Source organism: Hydra viridissima, unplaced genomic scaffold (genome assembly GCF_058129835.1).
Source record: "Hydra viridissima isolate aposymbiotic clone 2 unplaced genomic scaffold, HvirCarnegie_v1 scaffold_14, whole genome shotgun sequence".
Classification (NCBI taxonomy): Eukaryota; Metazoa; Cnidaria; class Hydrozoa; order Anthoathecata; family Hydridae; genus Hydra; species Hydra viridissima.
Window position 1 is genome coordinate 537,540 of NW_028324313.1, and position 18,716 is coordinate 556,255.

General features: G+C 29.0%; 1 protein-coding gene across 2 annotated transcripts in view; it reads left to right on the plus strand.

Moving 5' to 3' along the window:
• LOC149878663 (polycystin family receptor for egg jelly-like) overlaps positions 1–18,716 on the plus strand; it is a 44,373-nt gene extending 25,657 nt beyond the window's left edge. For both annotated transcript variants that reach the window (XM_090071099.1, XM_090071101.1), the window contains exons 16-35: positions 1,999–2,124; positions 2,224–2,377; positions 2,531–2,580; positions 4,670–4,936; positions 5,031–5,783; positions 5,946–6,164; positions 8,820–8,940; positions 9,263–9,425; positions 9,583–9,949; positions 10,756–10,942; positions 11,129–11,361; positions 11,590–11,698; positions 12,253–12,578; positions 14,988–15,183; positions 15,333–15,971; positions 16,198–16,476; positions 16,720–16,989; positions 17,419–17,607; positions 17,753–17,964; positions 18,194–18,716. In XM_090071099.1, coding sequence (XP_089927225.1) covers positions 1,999–2,124; positions 2,224–2,377; positions 2,531–2,580; positions 4,670–4,936; positions 5,031–5,783; positions 5,946–6,164; positions 8,820–8,940; positions 9,263–9,425; positions 9,583–9,949; positions 10,756–10,942; positions 11,129–11,361; positions 11,590–11,698; positions 12,253–12,578; positions 14,988–15,183; positions 15,333–15,971; positions 16,198–16,476; positions 16,720–16,989; positions 17,419–17,607; positions 17,753–17,964; positions 18,194–18,211 — 4,878 coding nt within the window. In that variant the 3' untranslated portion in view covers positions 18,212–18,716. The remainder of the gene's footprint in view (positions 1–1,998; positions 2,125–2,223; positions 2,378–2,530; positions 2,581–4,669; positions 4,937–5,030; positions 5,784–5,945; positions 6,165–8,819; positions 8,941–9,262; positions 9,426–9,582; positions 9,950–10,755; positions 10,943–11,128; positions 11,362–11,589; positions 11,699–12,252; positions 12,579–14,987; positions 15,184–15,332; positions 15,972–16,197; positions 16,477–16,719; positions 16,990–17,418; positions 17,608–17,752; positions 17,965–18,193) is intronic.

Here is an 18,716-nt window from a genome sequence, read left to right on the forward strand (position 1 = left end):
ATTTAAAATCTTTTGAGTCTCAAAATATTAGTTTTATCTAAAATTACTTTACACAAAAAACTTTTTCTTTAATACAAAAACATTTTTGTTTACAACTTAACTATAACTTTTTGTTTACTGTTCTGATCATCCTAAATCAGCATATATTGATTGATTGTGTTCAATAACCCCTAGAAAAGATTCTTGACAGTTTATAATTGGACCATAAATAAAATTTTTATACATTTTATTTTTGTTTTTGTTGATTTTGCAGATATATTGTTGACACGTGGTATTATGTTAAAATATTTGTTAAAACATTTTCAGCAAATCTTTTTTTCGAATGGCACGAAGGCATTTTATAGTTATAATGACTCATGTTTCTCTGAGTCATTATGCCTATGGTTTATAATTTATAACAAACTTCACCTCCAGTAGATGGCCTGATGCCAAGAGGTGAAAGGCACCACGCCTTTTACCTAGAACAACAACAATATCATGGCAGGCATTTCAATGGCAACGACTGCTACAAACTTCTCAAAAGTACTAATTTTTTGGACACTATTACCAGAACAAGTTTGGCTTATCAAGCAACTCTGTTTATCAAAACACTACAAAACTTTAGAAATGTTGTGTCAGCATTTTTTGGAATTGTACTTGAGTAAGAGTTTGAACAAAAAATACAAATGTTCAAATCATCATATTTGTCATTACACATCACAGTTACACCCAAAGTGCATGCTGTCTTTTTTCACGTAAACCAATTTATTTTGTTAAAGAATATTCCACTTGGAGTAGTAAGTGAGCAAATACTGGAAGCTACATACTCAGATTAAAGAACTTCTACTCATCCTGAGTATGGAAATCAAGTCTTTGAATCAAGTTTTTCAAGTTTTTGAGTCAAGTTTTTGATTATAACAGTAAGCATTTATAGAAGACTCAGAATGTGAACAACTTTGGTTTCTTTGAATAAAATATTTATAGCAGGATTCTTACATGCTTTACAAGAGTGAATAAATAATATTTTTACAAAATGTATTTTATTTGTGTATTTATTTTGGTTTAGAGTCAAGAAATTTATCAACTAAAGGCAATTTTATATAAGTACATGACAGACAATTTCTGCATGTTTAACTAAAAACATAAAAAATTGAAAATCTTTTACAGATGACAGCTTCAAGATATATTAGCTCTACAACAATCAAGTTTTTTGTAAGGTCTTTTCTTGCATTGAGCATCAGAGATGGTGTATCTTTGGTTTCCTTATCATACTTTTCTTCACAGGTTTTCAATTTTTTTATGACCCAGAGCTAGGTTTTAATCCATAAAATTATCCTTGAAAAACCCTGCATCCTTGACTGCTCTTAATGCAGAAGCACCTAATTATGATAGCTATTACTTACACTAAATCTTAATGCTGACAAACTAACATGATCTACAGTTAGGGTCTTTAGTTTAAAATTTTTTTGTATGTTTGGTGAATAATTATTGTGTTTATTATTGTCAACATTGTCTGACTACAACAATATCTCATGAGATAATACAAATGAACCTGTATGTATGTATGCATGTATGTATGCATGTATGTATGTATGTATGTATGTATGTATGTATGTATGTATGTATGTATGTATGTATGTATGTATGTATGTATGTATGTATGTATGTATGTATGTATGTATGTATGTATGTATGTATGTCCTTGTTTATGGTTTAGTGTCAAGGGTCAGATCAGAGATTTAAGGGTGGGGATTGATTTTGACTGGTTTTAAGATGATCAGATTAGTAAAAGTTTAAAAACTGTGTAAACTCTTCTCTGTAAATTTTACATGTTTAATTTGCTCATAATACATAAAAAAGCCCTCAAATGCTGTTATTAAAAAAATGCTCAAATTATATTTAGGATTTCTAGTTAAAATCCTTTAATTTTGTCCTATAAGGAAATTAGGCAACCATTTTCCATGTTTCTGTGGCATGTAATTATAAAAAACATATTTATCATTATCTATTTCCTCATAGTCACGCACACAAGTGGTTCGTTTACTTGACCAGGTTCCTTTAAAAGATTTGAATTCTTTCAAAATTGTAGGTGATGCTTTGGGTTTATCATCCCAAAATCCACATGAGTTAGTTCCACAGACTCAGGTAATAGTAGTGCTAGTATGAAATTTTTTCACAAAATTGACATTAAAACTTAAAAACTAATTTCATTAAACTAAATCTTAGTTATTTTGGACTTTTCAGAGTATGGCAACAAATGTTATTGTTAAAATGGCTGGCCTTCTTACAAAAGAAAACCTTAAAACTATTGGAGCTGACCACTTTGATACCATGACTCAACCATTTGTTAATACAATATCAAATTTGTTCATGGCAAGTGTAAACAACACTGAAAAAGGTATTAAATGTAACTACATTTCTTTGTGTGCAAGTGAGACTTAATGCAAGAGTTGAATGATTTTAAAGTAAAGCTGTATTTTTTTAGTTGAGCAAATAAAATAGTAAATAAAAGCAAAAAAGATTTACTGTTGATAATTCTTTTTATATACAGGTTTTGTTAATCCCACTGTTCAAACGACACCATCGTCAAATGTTGTCAAAGTAATTGTTAAATTTATTTCTAAAGTTATTTTTCTTTAACACTTGCTAAAGGTTATTGTCATTACAGCTATTTTTTTAGGTAAAATTTGTGTCACTACAAAAGTATTTTCTTTTTACTTCTTTCCACAGAATATAAAAAAAAGTTTGAACATTTTGTACTGAAGTCATCTAAAAAATGGACCATAGACCCTTTTTTTAACTGCAGATGGTTAGAAATTGATTTTAAATTTAAGCTCTATTATGTAATAAAATATTAGTACAGTGCTTATTACAACAAATCTGAACTTGATTAAGAAATACGATTTAAATGGCTTTACTTACAACCAAAGGAGCATGAGTTGCTGTTTTAAAAACCTGAGTTTACTGCAAGAGATTTTTCCTTTTAATTTTTCTTTCTAGTGTGAAAATTTCTATTTTACTTTTAAGTCTAGAGTGAGGTAATAGTAAAGAAAGTGTCAGATATTTTTTTAATCGTCACTCTTACAGGAGATATTGGCCTGTGATTCTAGCATTTAGAAACTTTTTTTTAAATCTTAATTTTTAAAGTTACACCAACAGGTTTAAAAACAAGGGCCACAAACCAGACAAGTACTTCTAATGGGGACAAGCCTAAAGTAATTTAACAGCTCAAGAAGTATACTAAGGTTAAATTCACAATATTAGAAAGCCCTTAAATCTAACGCTTTAAGGGCTTTCTTTGAAAATACCCAACAAAGAATAATAATAAGTGCATTCATAATATTTAATTTCAAAGTTTGCATAGAATGTGTGTAAAATGTTTTAAATCCAAGAGTTTGAACCAAAGATAACAAGAGTTTGAACCAATCAAATAATAAATGAAGAATTTCTCTATTTTGACTATCAATTGTTAGACCATAAAACCATTACAAATGCATAAAATTAGTTTATCTAAAGAAAGACAACCAAGATCTGTGGATAATAAAAATCAGTCTGAACCTGATCCAAAACCAACCTTAAAAAAGGAAGAATTAAGGTGAACACAAACTAACCCAGGGCATGTTTTAAAAATGCTACCTTGAGAAATTACCCAGTAAGAAAAAAGCTAACTTTTGAGAAAATTGATAAAACACACACAATATAATACCCATTCAAAATCTCAGGCATAATTGCTGGTATTGTATGTGATGCTACAATATGGAAGTTTGACCCACTTTATGTATCTATGTAGTTCTTGTTCATTACCTTAGCCATAAAATCTATGATAACATTTCTGTAAGAAAAAATATAGAAGCTTTCCTGGTTTGAAAAATGTGACAAAAATGATTTGGTTACCTAACTTCTGTTGTTAATATTTTATTCGGCTGATGCATAATTGCAAGATATAAATTTTTTATGTTCATGAACTGATGTTTTATAATAGATTTAAGTAATCTGCATTCTTCTTGTAGCGCTGTTATTTTTAAAAACTGTTTATCATGTGGGCTAAACTTCTTGGGAAGACCAGATTTCTTTTTATCCACTACATCACCAGTTTCAAAATATTTTTTAACTATTTTTTTAACTGATGCTCGCAAACAATTCTCACGTTTGGTTATTTTAACTTGTTTTTTACTAATTCCTTCTTGTAGAAGAATTATACTTTTTTTTTAGAAAGATATTGTATCCTAAAGATTTTATTTGCGCTCAGTGGTCTTTAGTCTAACTGGTTTTATTTATCATATGTTGGTTTTTATTTTTCATATGTTGGTTTATGCAGCAGTTTTTTCTTTACATTCTTTTTATTTATTTTAAAAGTATTCTAATTAAGATGTTTAATGAGAATTTTATGTTTATGTTTAATGACAATTTTACAAAAGAATATGTAATTAAATTTTGATTTAGAATAAATTTACCCTTGTTTTATAAAAGAAGCATTTTAGTGACTTTGATTAAAATGCTGCTTTTATATTATTAAACTAAATTAAAAACAGTGATTAAGAAAAGACGTACACACAGTTACTTATTTACTTGTTAAGTAAATCAATGATAACTAGGTATAGCAGCAAAAAAAAGCAATAATAAAAAACTATAAAACCTCAAAAAATAAAAATAAAACAGGTATTCATTTCAAATAATCTTGTTTCCTTAGGAAAATGCAGAGTTGATGTCAAAACTATTCAAATCTATGGATGATTATTTCTTTGCAGCACAATCTTATAAAGTTCCCAGTGAAAATGCAACAGTAGGTCAAACAAACCATTTTAATTTTGTGTTAAGAAAAGAATATCCAAGTAGTTTGAGCAACGATTCTATTGGCTCATCAGAAAAAGGTGAAAGTGATGAATATGGTTTTACTCTTCCTGATTCAAATAATTTGTTTAACAAGACAATACTTGATTCACAAATCTTAATCAGTGTAAGTTTGTAATTGATTTATTTTAGTAAATTTGACACTGTAATCATACTTCATAAAAAAGATTGCTTTTTCTTTGCATTTTTTTGTCTTTTAGAATGTGAGAATGAAAGTTATGGCTTACACATGGGACACTAATAGATCACAGAATATCCTCTCTGAATCTCAGAGCCTTTCATTTCAATCTCCAGATAGACGCACAATAAAAGTAAATGACAGCTTGAAACCAATTCATATTGCCATTAAGAATATTCCTGAAAAAATGAATGGGAAAAATATATCTTTGTCAATGCCTGAAGATATATATCAAGTTAGACTCCCAATAACATCAAAATGTAACATGCTCTTAAAGTTTGTGCATAGAAACGATCAGAAAAATTTAACAAACCTTATTGTTTACATTCAGTTTGGAAAAGTTGCTTCAAAAGATGATTATGACATCAAGCTCAACATTTCTGCTAAAGATGGTGTTATTATGACAAAGAATTATGGTTTCTTTAACTCTAGTTTAAAACAAAAGTCCAATCTAAATGTTGCTAATTCTGTTTTGCAAACAAGTGGAAACTTTTCTGAACTTTTACAAAGAAATCAAGATGCCCGTCTTCTTACAGATGGCACACTAGTACTATGGAATTTCCACAACTCCACCTATGCTTTCTCGAACAAGAGTGAACTGCATTTATCATTTTCGTATTTTGGACCAATGCCTGATAAAAAATTAGATTCAAATCCGTATACTTTTGATGAGCCAGAGTATGCAGGAACATTTGACTATGAGATGAAGTCATTTTGCACAGAATGTAATTACTGGGATGAAGATGCAAACAAATGGAGGTCTGATGGATGTGAAGTAAGTTCAGTTAATTCCTAATTTAAAAATTTCAATTTTTTTGGTGATGAATAAAGTTAGACTCTCACTTTATCTCTACTTATTTTACTTACAATTTATTTATATCTCATTTATGCTTACATATGTAATAAGCTAAATCCTGATACATGAGTATTGTTTTAGCTTGATGTTCAGACCACAAGTTTTGCTGTGACAAAATGCAAATGCAATCATTTAACTGCTTTTGGTGGGTTTTTTGTTGCCCCAAATCCGCTTCCTACACCCTCTTTAGCTTTATTAAAATCAGGATACGCTCTACTTGTGACAGTTGCAATAATCATTCTGCTGTGGATACTTGGATTATTAGTGGCCAGGAGAATAGATAAAAAAGATTTTTCTAAGGTGAGCTTTGAAGAGTTTTTTTTCTTACTTAAACTCTAATATACTTTTAACATGTTGCAGAACATATTGCATTTGATCAATTTGGGCTCTCATCCAAAGCAGCAACTTTAGTACTTCTAAGTGTCAATCAATCCTCAGATTGATAAACAGTTTATTATAGCAAATGTTTTGAATTATGCATAGTAGTTAGTATAAGTTTGAAACAGCCTTTTTTTTTTTGCCAGTCAACAACAGTTAAACTGTGAATACTGAATTAAGTTGCATCATCATCATCATCATCATCATCATCATCATCATCATCATCATCATCATCATCATCATCATCATCATCATCATCATCATCATCATTTATAAGGAAATGTTGCAGATTTCAATACTTTTATCTACAGTTAAAAATTTTTAAAAATTTTACAAAATAAAAAAGAAGCATTGAGTTTATCAGCATCGTTTATCAGTGTATGTATACATATATATATATATATATATATATATATATATATATATATATATATATATATATATATATATATATACATACATATATATATACATATATATACATGTACATATATATATATATATATATATATATATATATATATATATATATATATATATATATATATATATATATATATATATATATATATATATATATATATATATATATATATATATATATGTACAGTACTGTGTAAAAGATAGTAGCACCTAAGAAAATTTAAAAAAAATGTGTGTTTAAGTAAATATTAGTAAGCAATATTGAGTTTTTTTTACTAAGATATTGTTTAAAATAAAGCTATATTTATTTATTTTAGTTGATAATTATGTTTATGATGTTTCTTTTGTAAACATTTATTAGATGGTTTCAACTTGTATTGTTTTTCACCCACTTATAATGTTTATTTATTACAGACAAGGATCAACACCTGAAGTTGATTAGATCAACCACTGTACTATTTATTTATTTTGTTTAAATTTATTATTGTTAAATATTTTTTGATAAATAAGAGTGTGGAGAAGAATATTTAGTTACTGTTGAGTTATCGTGTTAGTTAGAGATTTTTTCGTTTTAAAAAATTTTTTTATTTCAAAAGTTTTGTTTTTTAATAAAGTTACTTTTCAATACAAATAAAATTCCATAAATATCGATAAATGACAGAAATTACATCATTGTTTTACGTGAAGAGGGGCTGTAGTCAAGTTAAAATAACCAAACGTGAGAATTGTTTGTGAGCGTCAGTTCAAAAATTAGTTAAAAAATATTTTGAAACTGGTGATGTAGTGGATAAAAAGAAATCTGGTCTTCCCAAGAAGTTTAGCCCACATGATAAACAGTTTTTAAAAATAACAGCGCTACAAAATCCCAAGAAAGTAAGTGCAGAACTTGTTCAAGATCTTAAAAGAGCTAATGGAACTTTAGTACATGCATCTAATGTGCAACAATCTTTATTAAAACCTGAATTAAAAGGTTGTGTAACAGTTAAAAAACCATTACTATGCAAAGGTAATAAAGAAAAAAGATTAAAGTTCTCCAGAGAGCACAAAGAGCGGCAGAAAAATCAATGGGACAAGATATTGTTTACAGACGAATCTAAATTTCAAATATTTGGGACAAATAGACATCAGTAATTTAGGCAAATAAAGGGAGAGGGATTGAAGGAGCCATATCTAGCATCAACTATCAAACATGGTGGAGGGAATATTCAAGTTTGGGGGTGTATTTCAAAAAAAGGGGTAGAGGATATTGTTAGAATAACAGAAAAGCTGACAGGTGAAAAATATAAAAATATTTTACATAACCATACTGTGCCTTCTGGACGACAACTTATCAGGGATTATTTTATCCTACAACAGGATAATGATCCCAAACATACTTACAAATTAGTTAAAAATTATTTGTCAAATCTGGATGAAGGAGTGCTTCAAAACATGCCTTGGTAAGGCATGTTTTGAAGCACTCTTTTCTGTCTAAGTAGTCCGTATTAGGGACTACTTAGACAGAGAGAAGATGGAAAGGTTGCCAAAGAATGTTAATGAGCTTTGAATGTTCTAAAAGAAGAATGGTATGATATCCGTTTCACATTTAGTGAAAATCTGTATAAAAGTATAAATAAAAGGCTCCAAGATGTTATTGTAAATAAAGTTAGTCACACTAAATATTAGTAAAGTCTCTATGTATAGTTATAAATTTAAATGTTTTTAATAAAACTTGCATTATTTTACACAATTTAATAAAAAATATGTTTGTACCTGTATTTAGTTTTAATTTTCTTTTGTTTGAATTTTTATCCTGAATATTCTAAAAATCTCTTAGGTGCAACTTTCTTTTGCACAGTACTTTGTATGTGTGTGTGTCTATATATATATATATATATATATGTATATATATATATATATATATATATATATATATATATATATATATAGAGAGAGAGAGAGAGAGAGAGAGAGAGAGAGAGAGAGAGAGAGAGAGAGAGAGAGAGAGAGAGAGAGAGAGAGAGAGAGAGAGAGAGAGAGAGAGAGAGAGAGAGAGAGAGAGAGAGAGAGAGAGAGAGAGAGAGAGAGAGAGAGAGAGAGAGAGACATACAATGTTATAGAAGTACTTTATTAATAGTATAATTTTATCAACCTTATAATATTTATAAAATTTAGATTGGTGTTTGCCCCCTTCTTGATAATCTAGCAGAAGATAGTTATTTGTACCAAATAACAGTAAATACTGGTAGTCAAAGAAATGCTGGCACAAAATCTAACATTTTCTTCACTATCACTGGTAAGAAATGTTTTATGTTTGATATATATTCATGTTGTAGGAAAGGGGGTGGGGAGGATCCATTAAAGTTGACTTTTACTGTTAAGAGTAAATTTACAAATGTTTGTTTTTTTTGTAAAATATCAAAACTTTTGTTTTAAATTTAAAGAATATTTTTAATGCATAGGGAAACCTGCAAGATCAATTGGGCCAACCCCCCTCCCCCTGAAATTAAAACAATTTTTTGCCTGTGCAAAGAAATTCTTTTTTACCCAAGAGCTACTTGTTTTGGAAACATTTTTGTGAAGTTTTCTTTTTTCACATTTCTTATGAATTTGAACAGGTAATCTAGATGACAGTGGAGTGAGACGGTTGAAAGGTTCTCAAAGAGAATGTTTTCAAAGATCAAGCTGTGATGTGTTTATAATGACTACAAATAGTTCACTTGGTGACCTAGATTTCATTCGGCTATGGCATGATAATAGTGGTGGAGGTTGGTACATAAGGTATATATTTCTTGCAATAAAGTTTCTAAAAGTTTTTGTTGTCCTGTTGTTTGTTTGCATCTTGTGAAAAATTACCAATGATAAATTTTCAAAAGAACATTTTAAATCTAAAAAGGTTTGTTTAGATTTTTATATTTTGAGTTTTTTTTTTAATCAGAAACATTGAAGTGATTGATCTGCAAACTGAGAAGCAGTTTCTTTTTATTGGTCATCGTTGGATTGCTGTAGATCGTGACTCGTGCTTGTTAGATTGTGTTATACCAGTGGCAGCATCTGAAGAAAAATCAAATTTTAACTATGTTTTTGCTACAAAAGTGTCAACTGATCTTTCAGATCAACATATATGGTATTCAATCTTTGCTCGCCCACCTAAAAGTAATTTTACCAGATGCCAAAGGCTGTCTGTTGCAGTATCCTTGCTAATGACAGCTATGACAGCTAGCACAATGTTCTATCAGCGTATGCCACCTCCAGACCCAAAAGTTGACAATAAGATTGCAAATTTTTCTTTTACATGGGGACAGGTGTGTTTGCATATCTTTAGTTATTTGTTTCAAAGCTGAAAGTTGATTACATTTGCCTTAATTTTTACTTCTGGCAGAAAGTCAAAGCTGAGTTTTTAAGTCATTTGAGTAATTTCTACAGTAATACAGAGAAGAAAGACTTCCCTGGAAAACTGTTTTTAAATGACCTTACTTCAAAAGTTGTAACTTTTAAAGATGACAACAAAAACATGTTTAAAGTATAACTTGTCCACATATTTTATAATTACTTAAAGTGGCAGACTTAAAGTCGTTAAACGTTTATACTTAAATTAGACTTGCTCATTATAATTACTTAAAGTGGCAGACTTAAAGTTGTTAAGCGTTTATACTTAAATTAGACTTGCTCATAATAATGACTTTATATCTGGATAAAGAAATTGCAAAGAAAGATCTTTGTTTAGAATTGTTTTGTTTTGTTTTTTTTTTTGTAATCTTTAATCATAATTTAACAATTATGCATTCTCGAACTTTATAAAATCTTGATTAAAAATTTAAAGATGGTTAAAATTGTTTAGATTATTAGAACCTTCAAAAGTAAGATTGACTTTTTCTCCAACGTTTTGTTTCACATTGTAGCTGCACTTGTTGATTTTTGGTGTTGTGCATAACTTAGTGCTTTTGATTTAAACATTAATTAGTTGTTTTGTATTTTTTATCATTTGCTACTATAATTAAAAAACATTCTGAGAAAGTTCTTGGTGATGGGAGAGAAGTTTTTATTTACCTCCTTCTTTTAGTGATGTGATAAGGAAAGTAAACTCTATATTTTGCAACATTATGTTCAGGCTTATGTGGCATTGATCAGTGCTTGCATCACCATACCTGTGAACTTGATACTTGTAGGGATGTTCCGATCGATTAGACCATTCCAAAATCTAAAAAAAAGCAAATCAGAAAGTATCTCCTCTGTGAATGAAAGTAGTGAAGTACAAGGACGATCATCCTCTCCTGTGCATTTACTTGAAAACAGTGGTAAGCAATCTTGGTTGAATTTTTAGTTCTAGACCTTAAATAGATATAAACAGAAAAACTTGTATGTACTTAAAATATTAAACCACTTCTTGACATTAGTTTGTAATTTAATTTAACTGACAAAACTGTTACTTTGCATTAATTTTTGAAAAAATTTTAAGTTTATTTGATATATTTATTTATGAGCAGATCCGAACCAAAAGGCAACACATATTTTAATTGATCATCATGATAATTCCAAAGACCCATCAGCAATTAAAACAACAAAGTGTTTTAATTTACCACATTGGTGTTTGTACATAGCATGGTTTATTTGCGTAGGAATTATTTTTGGTTGTGGCTATATTGTTTTGTTGTATGGGATGAGTTTTGGAAATGCAAAATCATTGAGTTGGTTATCCAGCATTTCTCTTTGTTTGGTGTGTGTTTGTGTTTTTTTTTTTCATGTTTACTTTCCTTTTAAACTTAATTTTTTGTTTAGCATAATTGCTGTGTTATATTTGACATTTAATCAATTTACAACATCAATTTTGCAGCAAAATATAAAAATAGTTTGTAAATGAATATTATGCTGTATAATGAGTAGACTTTCTCATTTTTCTATTGGAAGGGATTTGCATAATATGATAATTTTTTTTCTTTTCCAGATAAAAGACATACTACTAATTCAGCCAATAAAAATTTTCTTCTTGGCAATTTTTGTGGCTCTTATTATAAAAAATGTTGATGAAGAAAAAAGTGAAGTGGAGAAGCAAGGTATTTTAGTCCTTTTAACTTATCACTAAACATCAAAAATCATCCATTTTGTACATTGTGGTATTAATCAATTCAATTTTTTCAGTTTCTTTCAGAATTGGAGTCTAGATTTTTCATGGCAATAAAAGTGTCAAAATTTTATGATGGTGACAATTATTCCAATTAATTATTATTAATAATTAATTAATTATTATTAATAATTAAGTATTAATTATTCCAAGTTTATACAGTTTGTGTTTTAAACATTTCGAAATTGTAAGTAAAAATCATTAGGAAAAAAATTCAGCAGGTTAAAATTTTTTCAATTCAGTTTTTTTATATGTAAATTTAATAATTAGCACTTGAAATTGAGTTAAAAAATGAAAGCTTTATCCTGCTACTATCTGAATTAAGACACTTTTTTCAGATTGAAGTTGTGTCAGGATGATTAATAAACATAAAAAGCTGAATTTTCAAATTTTTGTGATTGCTCAAAGTGTTTTTTTGTATGATTTTTTACTGTGATTGCTCTAAGTGTTTTTTTTTTTTCTATAACTGTTTTTACAAAAAAAAAGGGAAAGTGTTGGCTCGTGATGAAACTTGGCTCCACAAACCAAAAGATGAACTGACAATTTTTGATCGAGTTGACATCGATTTACAGCCACCTGATTCTACTTCTTTAACAGGGATGAGAGAGTTGAGATTAAAGAAACTGAAAATGCATGCTATCATACAAGAGCTTGCTTTATACACTTTTTATGCTTTCTTGGTGTTCTTCATTGGTTATATGACACGAGAAGATTTCACCTTTTACCAAACTCGCAATGTAGAGGAACTTTTCAATCTGAGGTTGAGGACAGATAAAACAAAACCTGAAGATAACTACAAAATTTTCAGCAAGGTATCAATCTTAATTAAGAAAAAAGTGATTTTGCTTTAATGTAAAATTTTTATAAGGCAATTTTAAGAAACATGCATAACAAGAACGCGATTACATCTTACTGTTCAAAACTTCTCAAGTAGTTTTAAAAACTATGACAGGTTTTGTTAGCCTTCAGTTTCACTTAAAGTACAATATTTTCAATAAGGTATCAGTCAAACAGAACTAATTTTTTGTTTGTCTGTTCAAATTATGTATGTGTGTATAATGTATATGTGTATGATGTATATGTGTATGACTTATAAGTATATGATGTATATATGTGTACCATTTATATGTTTATATAATGTATATATGTGAATGAGGTATATGTATGTATCATGTATATATGTGTATAATGCATATGTGTGTATGTATAGGTTATTTGCAACATAAAGTACCTTTAACAGAATAAAGGCATTTGCAATACCTAAAATAGATATACTGAAAGTAAAAGTGGAAGCTTTATCTTTGGTCACACTTACAATATGAATTGTGTTTCAAATATTTAGACTATTTTTGATGTTCAATTTATTTGCAAGTCAAACTTATTTAATTTACATTCTAATTTTATTCTTCAACATTATTGATTGTCCTCATCAATTTCACTATCCCCCACCCTCCCCACCCCCTAAACCTAATTCCGGCATTAAAGAATAATCTATGAGAGTCTTAACTCTCATAGATTTATCAGACAGAACACAAAGTGGAAAAGATGATATGAAAAATATGCGGGAAGTGAAATTCTAGAATTTTGCTAAGTTTAATGAAAAAAATTATATTTTTTATAGCTAAACCTTTTGAAATTGACTTTAGTATTTATTTTCACTCAAAATTTCATCAGAAATTCTAAAAAATTGTTTTTTTATTTGTCCGCAGATTAAAAAACAAACATGGGTTGGATTTTCCAGCAAAACAGCAATTCAAAGCATTGTGCAAATTATAATCATGTAATATTAAAACCTAGAGGCTATCCAACAAAATACTAATGTGCTGTGATGAGAGAATTTCAAGAAGTTATTATCTCCTTTTTGAATTTTTTTCATTTGTTTGTAAACTTTTGCATGATTGTGTTTAATATTATTTAAATTTCTTTCTTCTGTTACAAGGTATCATTTTTTGGAGTAATTTGTACTATGTAGTTTAAATTAAGATTGTAAGAACAATCGCTAAAAGTTTCATTCATTTTCAGTGAAAAGGTAAGTGTGGTCAGAAATTATCTTTCTAGCAAGCATGTTACACTACTTGCAAGGTTATTTCTTGCACTACCTGAAAATTCTTCGTGCCATAGCATACAAAAACCTTTTTTAACAAGGGGACAATGCCCAGTTAAATTATAAGCTGAGAGTTGACATTGGTAAAAAAATGCTCTTATGTTTGATTTTGGTAAACTTATTACATTTTCAAGGTCAGTGCAGCCACTACAGCCACATTTTATCCTTAAGTTTGGAGTCTTTATCACGTTCTGCTCAATTTTCATTCCTTGACGTTACATGTGTGGAAAATTTTTGAGTATCCTCCTCACTTAGATTTACTACATTGTGGTATTCATAACATATATCATATAAATCAGTTTTTGGCTTTTGAAATTGGATGTTAAACTCATGCTCAAATATGAATCTATACATATGCTTCTCAACAGGAGCAATATTTTTTAGACTAAAGTAAAGTTCATACATTTTATTAAGATTTAAAAAAAGCTTCAAAATATTCCCTTTTTGTTCTTTTATGACAGTAGTCGATGATGACAGATGACAGTAGTTGATGATGGTATTTGTAGAAATTGATTGATATGATCTTTAACACTTTGTTTTGATGTTTGATCAACCTTTTTGGTGTTTCTCCCTCATTTTCAAAAGGCTGGGCTTCCACTAGCGTCATTCTTGTTTGTATGATGATAATAAGCTTTTTTGCTATTATATTTAAAGTAGTAAGGTAAAAATCTTTACAAACTTAAGTTTACAATACAACAACAAAAAATCGGTAATAAAATGAATTTGCTTTTTGCAAATTTTCATTCTGGAGTCATTCAGTAGTTCAATTTTAGCTATTTTGTTTTTGGGTGTCATCTATTTTGAGTTATGGTAATACTATATTATTTATTATTTTATCAATTTAAATCTTTTTTTATCTTAAGAAATCAAAAAAAAAACTTTAATATAAATACTAAACTTCTTTTTGTGTAGAGAACACCAAATTTAACACCGAATTTTTTTGTAGAGGACACCGACTTTTAATATTTTGAAAACTAGTTATTTTACAAGGCCAATTTAAAAACAGACATTGATAGTTAAAGATATAAATAAAGATATACAAAGATAAATAATTTGAAAGTTAGCAGCTGGGTTTATGATTAAATTTAAAAATTAATAAAAATCACTTCTTTTTTAGCTTCAATCTTCACAAGATTTCTGGCCTTGGATGGATCAGTTTTTTCTTCTTCAAGTTTACCCTGAACCCTGGTATAATTTGAGTGACTTCTACAGAAATACAGATAAGAAAGACTTCCCCGGAAAACTGTTTTTAAATGACCTTACTTCAAAAATTGTAAATGGAATAAGAATTAGACAAGTTCGGGTGCAACCACGTGAGGCTTGTATCATAAATATTATTAATAGCACTAACGATGATTTGTAGTAAAGTTTTAGTCCATTGCATGACATTAGGTGTTTAATTTTTTTGTCATAATAAAAATTTATTTTAAATTTTATAGATTTTTTTCTTTAAATACTTTAGATTCATGTGTGAAAGCTGAGTCAGTTGCTAAATATTTCAAAATAGACTGTTTATCTCCATATGAAATGACACTTGAAGAAACAAGAGATTTTGATTTTAATTGGACGATTCCAAAGAAGTATAGCTCACCCATCAATCCTTCAACAATTCCTTGGAGATACCAAACCTGGCAAGAACTTGATGGGTATCCATATACAGCTGATTTAGATTCATACTATGGTGGAGGCTATGTCATTGAAATATTCCCCAAATGGAAAAACCAGATGATACTGGAGCAAGCAAAGAAGTTCAGATGGATTGACAGGCAAACACGAGCTGTAATAATTGAGTTTGCCCTGTTTAATTCTGCCACTAATCATTTCAACATGGTCACCATGATCTTTGAGTTCCCTGCTTCTGGTGGAATTATACCTAACTTTTCTGTGATTACTTTCAAGATGTATACAACAACATCAGGAACAGAAATTGCTATGCTTGGTTCTCAGGTGTTGTTTATATTGATGATGCTAGTGTTTAGCATTCGAGAATGTCGCTTTTTATATCGGACTGGTTGGGTTTACTTTAAAGAGTTTTGGAACTTGGTTGAAGTTGCATTGATAGTGTTTTCAATAGTAGCTGTTGGTTTTTTCTTTTACAAAAGTGGGTATCAAATCATAGTTCACCTGTCTTGTTCTGTTTTTTCGTTTTCACATTTTCGGGTTTTTAGTTATTTGGTATTTTACTTATTATAGAATATATAAGAATGTTAATTTGAAGCTGGTCCTCAATTCTAAAGAGTTTTTGAGTTCTCTTATTTCATTTTTTTTTTTTTTTTTTTTTTTTATAAAGGCTTACAGTTTTAAGAAGTTGTAACTTTTTTTCTAAGATGTTTTGGCCAAAGAGCTGTTAAAACGGCTGCCAACAAAGAAACCACAAGGATTTATCAATTTCCAGTTTGCATCGTACTGGGACTTAACGTACACATACATCGTGTCGCTGATTGTTTTCTTCGTGACTTTGAAGTTTATTAAACTTCTGCGTTTCAATCGTCGGATTTCGATGCTATCCTCTACTCTAAAAGCAGCATGGTATCCTCTATCTATGTTTGGAATCGTCTTTTTCATCATTCTGTGCTCAATCGTGTTTTCTTCCAGTATTGTGTTTGGTAAGATTATGTGAGATATTATATTCAAATTTGTGTAACTAATTATTTCAATTACAAGTTTAATACAGAAGTATTTTAAAGTTTAAAGTATTGGTGATTGGCGATGATGGCGCTGAAATAAAGCTTGCCATATTGCCCTTTTTTAACAAATTATTGAAAATATATCTTAAATATTTTAAAGACTGAATGTGATTTTAACATATTTGTTATGTAATAGTGACAAATTAAGTATGAATGTTCTAGGTGTGTTGTTGGATGGGTATCAGAACTATTTCAAAACAATAGCTTCTATCATTTCATTATTATTGGGGAAGTTCAGTTATAGCCAATTTGAGAATACTAATCGTTTTCTCGGACCAATATTTTTCTTCGGGTTTAACATCATGGTGAATTGGATCGTTATGAATATGTTCATTTCGATCTTGAACGATGTATTTGCTGTAGTACGTGCCAACCTGGAGTTCCAGGACAATGACTACGAGATGGTTGATTTTATGATGGAAAGTTTCAAAGGTTTATTTTTCTCCGTGTTTCTTTTTTCTTGTTTTGTAGTTGTTTTGGATTTAAACTTTTTTTTTGCAGATATTTGTCTTAATGAATCTAATGAGCCCTAGTTAATGTGTAATCAATCTTTACTTTATCTTTTCTAAAACAGCTACCAGCTGATAAATCCTGATGGTTTTGTTTGAAAAAAAACCAAACGAATCCTCATTTCTGCTTGATAAATTTTTTATTTACTCTAAAACAGCTCTTGATCAAACAACCGTTTATGATAACAGTTCTCTTGATTCGGAATAGCCAATAAAAATCTTTCATAACCATATGTGAAGCGGATCCCTACTTTTCAGACTTTTTTTTCTTAAAGTTGGCAGCAAAAAAATTGTTGAATATCTAAAATTCTTAGTTTTAAATTCGTTTTATGATCACTTAACTTGTAATTAGATTGGATCGGATTGAGTTCTCCGAAACAAATTGAAGTCCAGCTACCGAATCAAAATCGAAGTTCAATCGATTCAAAATCCAATAGTAATGATCGCTCTTCACTCACCTTTTTAAGGAAGACAAATCTGAGGAAAAATGAGAGAGAAAAAGAGCGGTTTTTTACAGAGTTCAACGAAAAGCAAGTCGCGGGTAAACGTACTTCTAAAAAAAAATGTGCTGTTTATTTTAAATTCATATTTGAAAAAACGATTCGAAAAGTAATATAAATATATAAATTAATATAAATATAAGTAATATAAATAATATAAAAAACAGATAAGTGATTTATTTTTAGGTGAAAATCAAACTCTTTACACGCTCGAATCGAAAGATACGTTGATCGATAAAAAATTTTCCAAATATGACTATTTATTGAAGGAACAAGAACTCAGTACTGGCATAAACGAAACGCTTGATAAATTTATCGAGTGCATGAACCTACTTTACTTTGATGACGTAACTGTGGCTAAGAGAATGAATGAAGTCGTAAAAAAGGAAATCGAAAAAGTATGACTACTTAAAATGGAAACATCGTTTGTTGTTACTCTTATAACTGGCAAGTTCAAGAATAAAGCCGCGAAAAAATTACATTTTCTATAACTCAGCTAAGCATTATTTTTCTTTAATGGACAATTGCGATTGTTATAGGCATCCATTTTTGAGCTTTGAATAAAAATGTTCAAATATTTAAATATAAAATATCGGTTACATATAAAAAAAAAAAAATTTTTTATAGGGAAAATTCTCAGTTTAAGATGAAGTTTATTATCAAAAGGTATTTTGATATTGAACGAATAAACTGGCGCATTGCATCATTAATGTTTGTCATGACAACTTTATAGTTTATCAGCCAATTATGAGCGCACCGGAAATTCATTTGCTTCAGCATGAACTATTTATTTTCTTTATTTAGTTTACTCATCTCAAATTTTTTTTTTATATACAGTTGTGTTAACTTTAATCGTTTTGCTGACAAATCAACTTAAATTCTGAGACAAATAGAAGGAGGAAGAAATTTATCATTACCAATGAGGAAGGGAATGAAATTAAATGTCTTTTTTTTTTATTTACAAGTTTTTCTTAAGATTTAAACTTTCTTGAATTTAGTTGAAGTGCGATCTTTGAAAAAAGTGTTCTGGAATCGCAGTAGTATTCTTGTAAGTAAACGGCTTATTTTATTGTAGAAAGTTTGAACACGTGTTCAAAAAAGGTACAATTATATTCAAATGAGTATGACTACGAGGAAAGCAATACAAAAA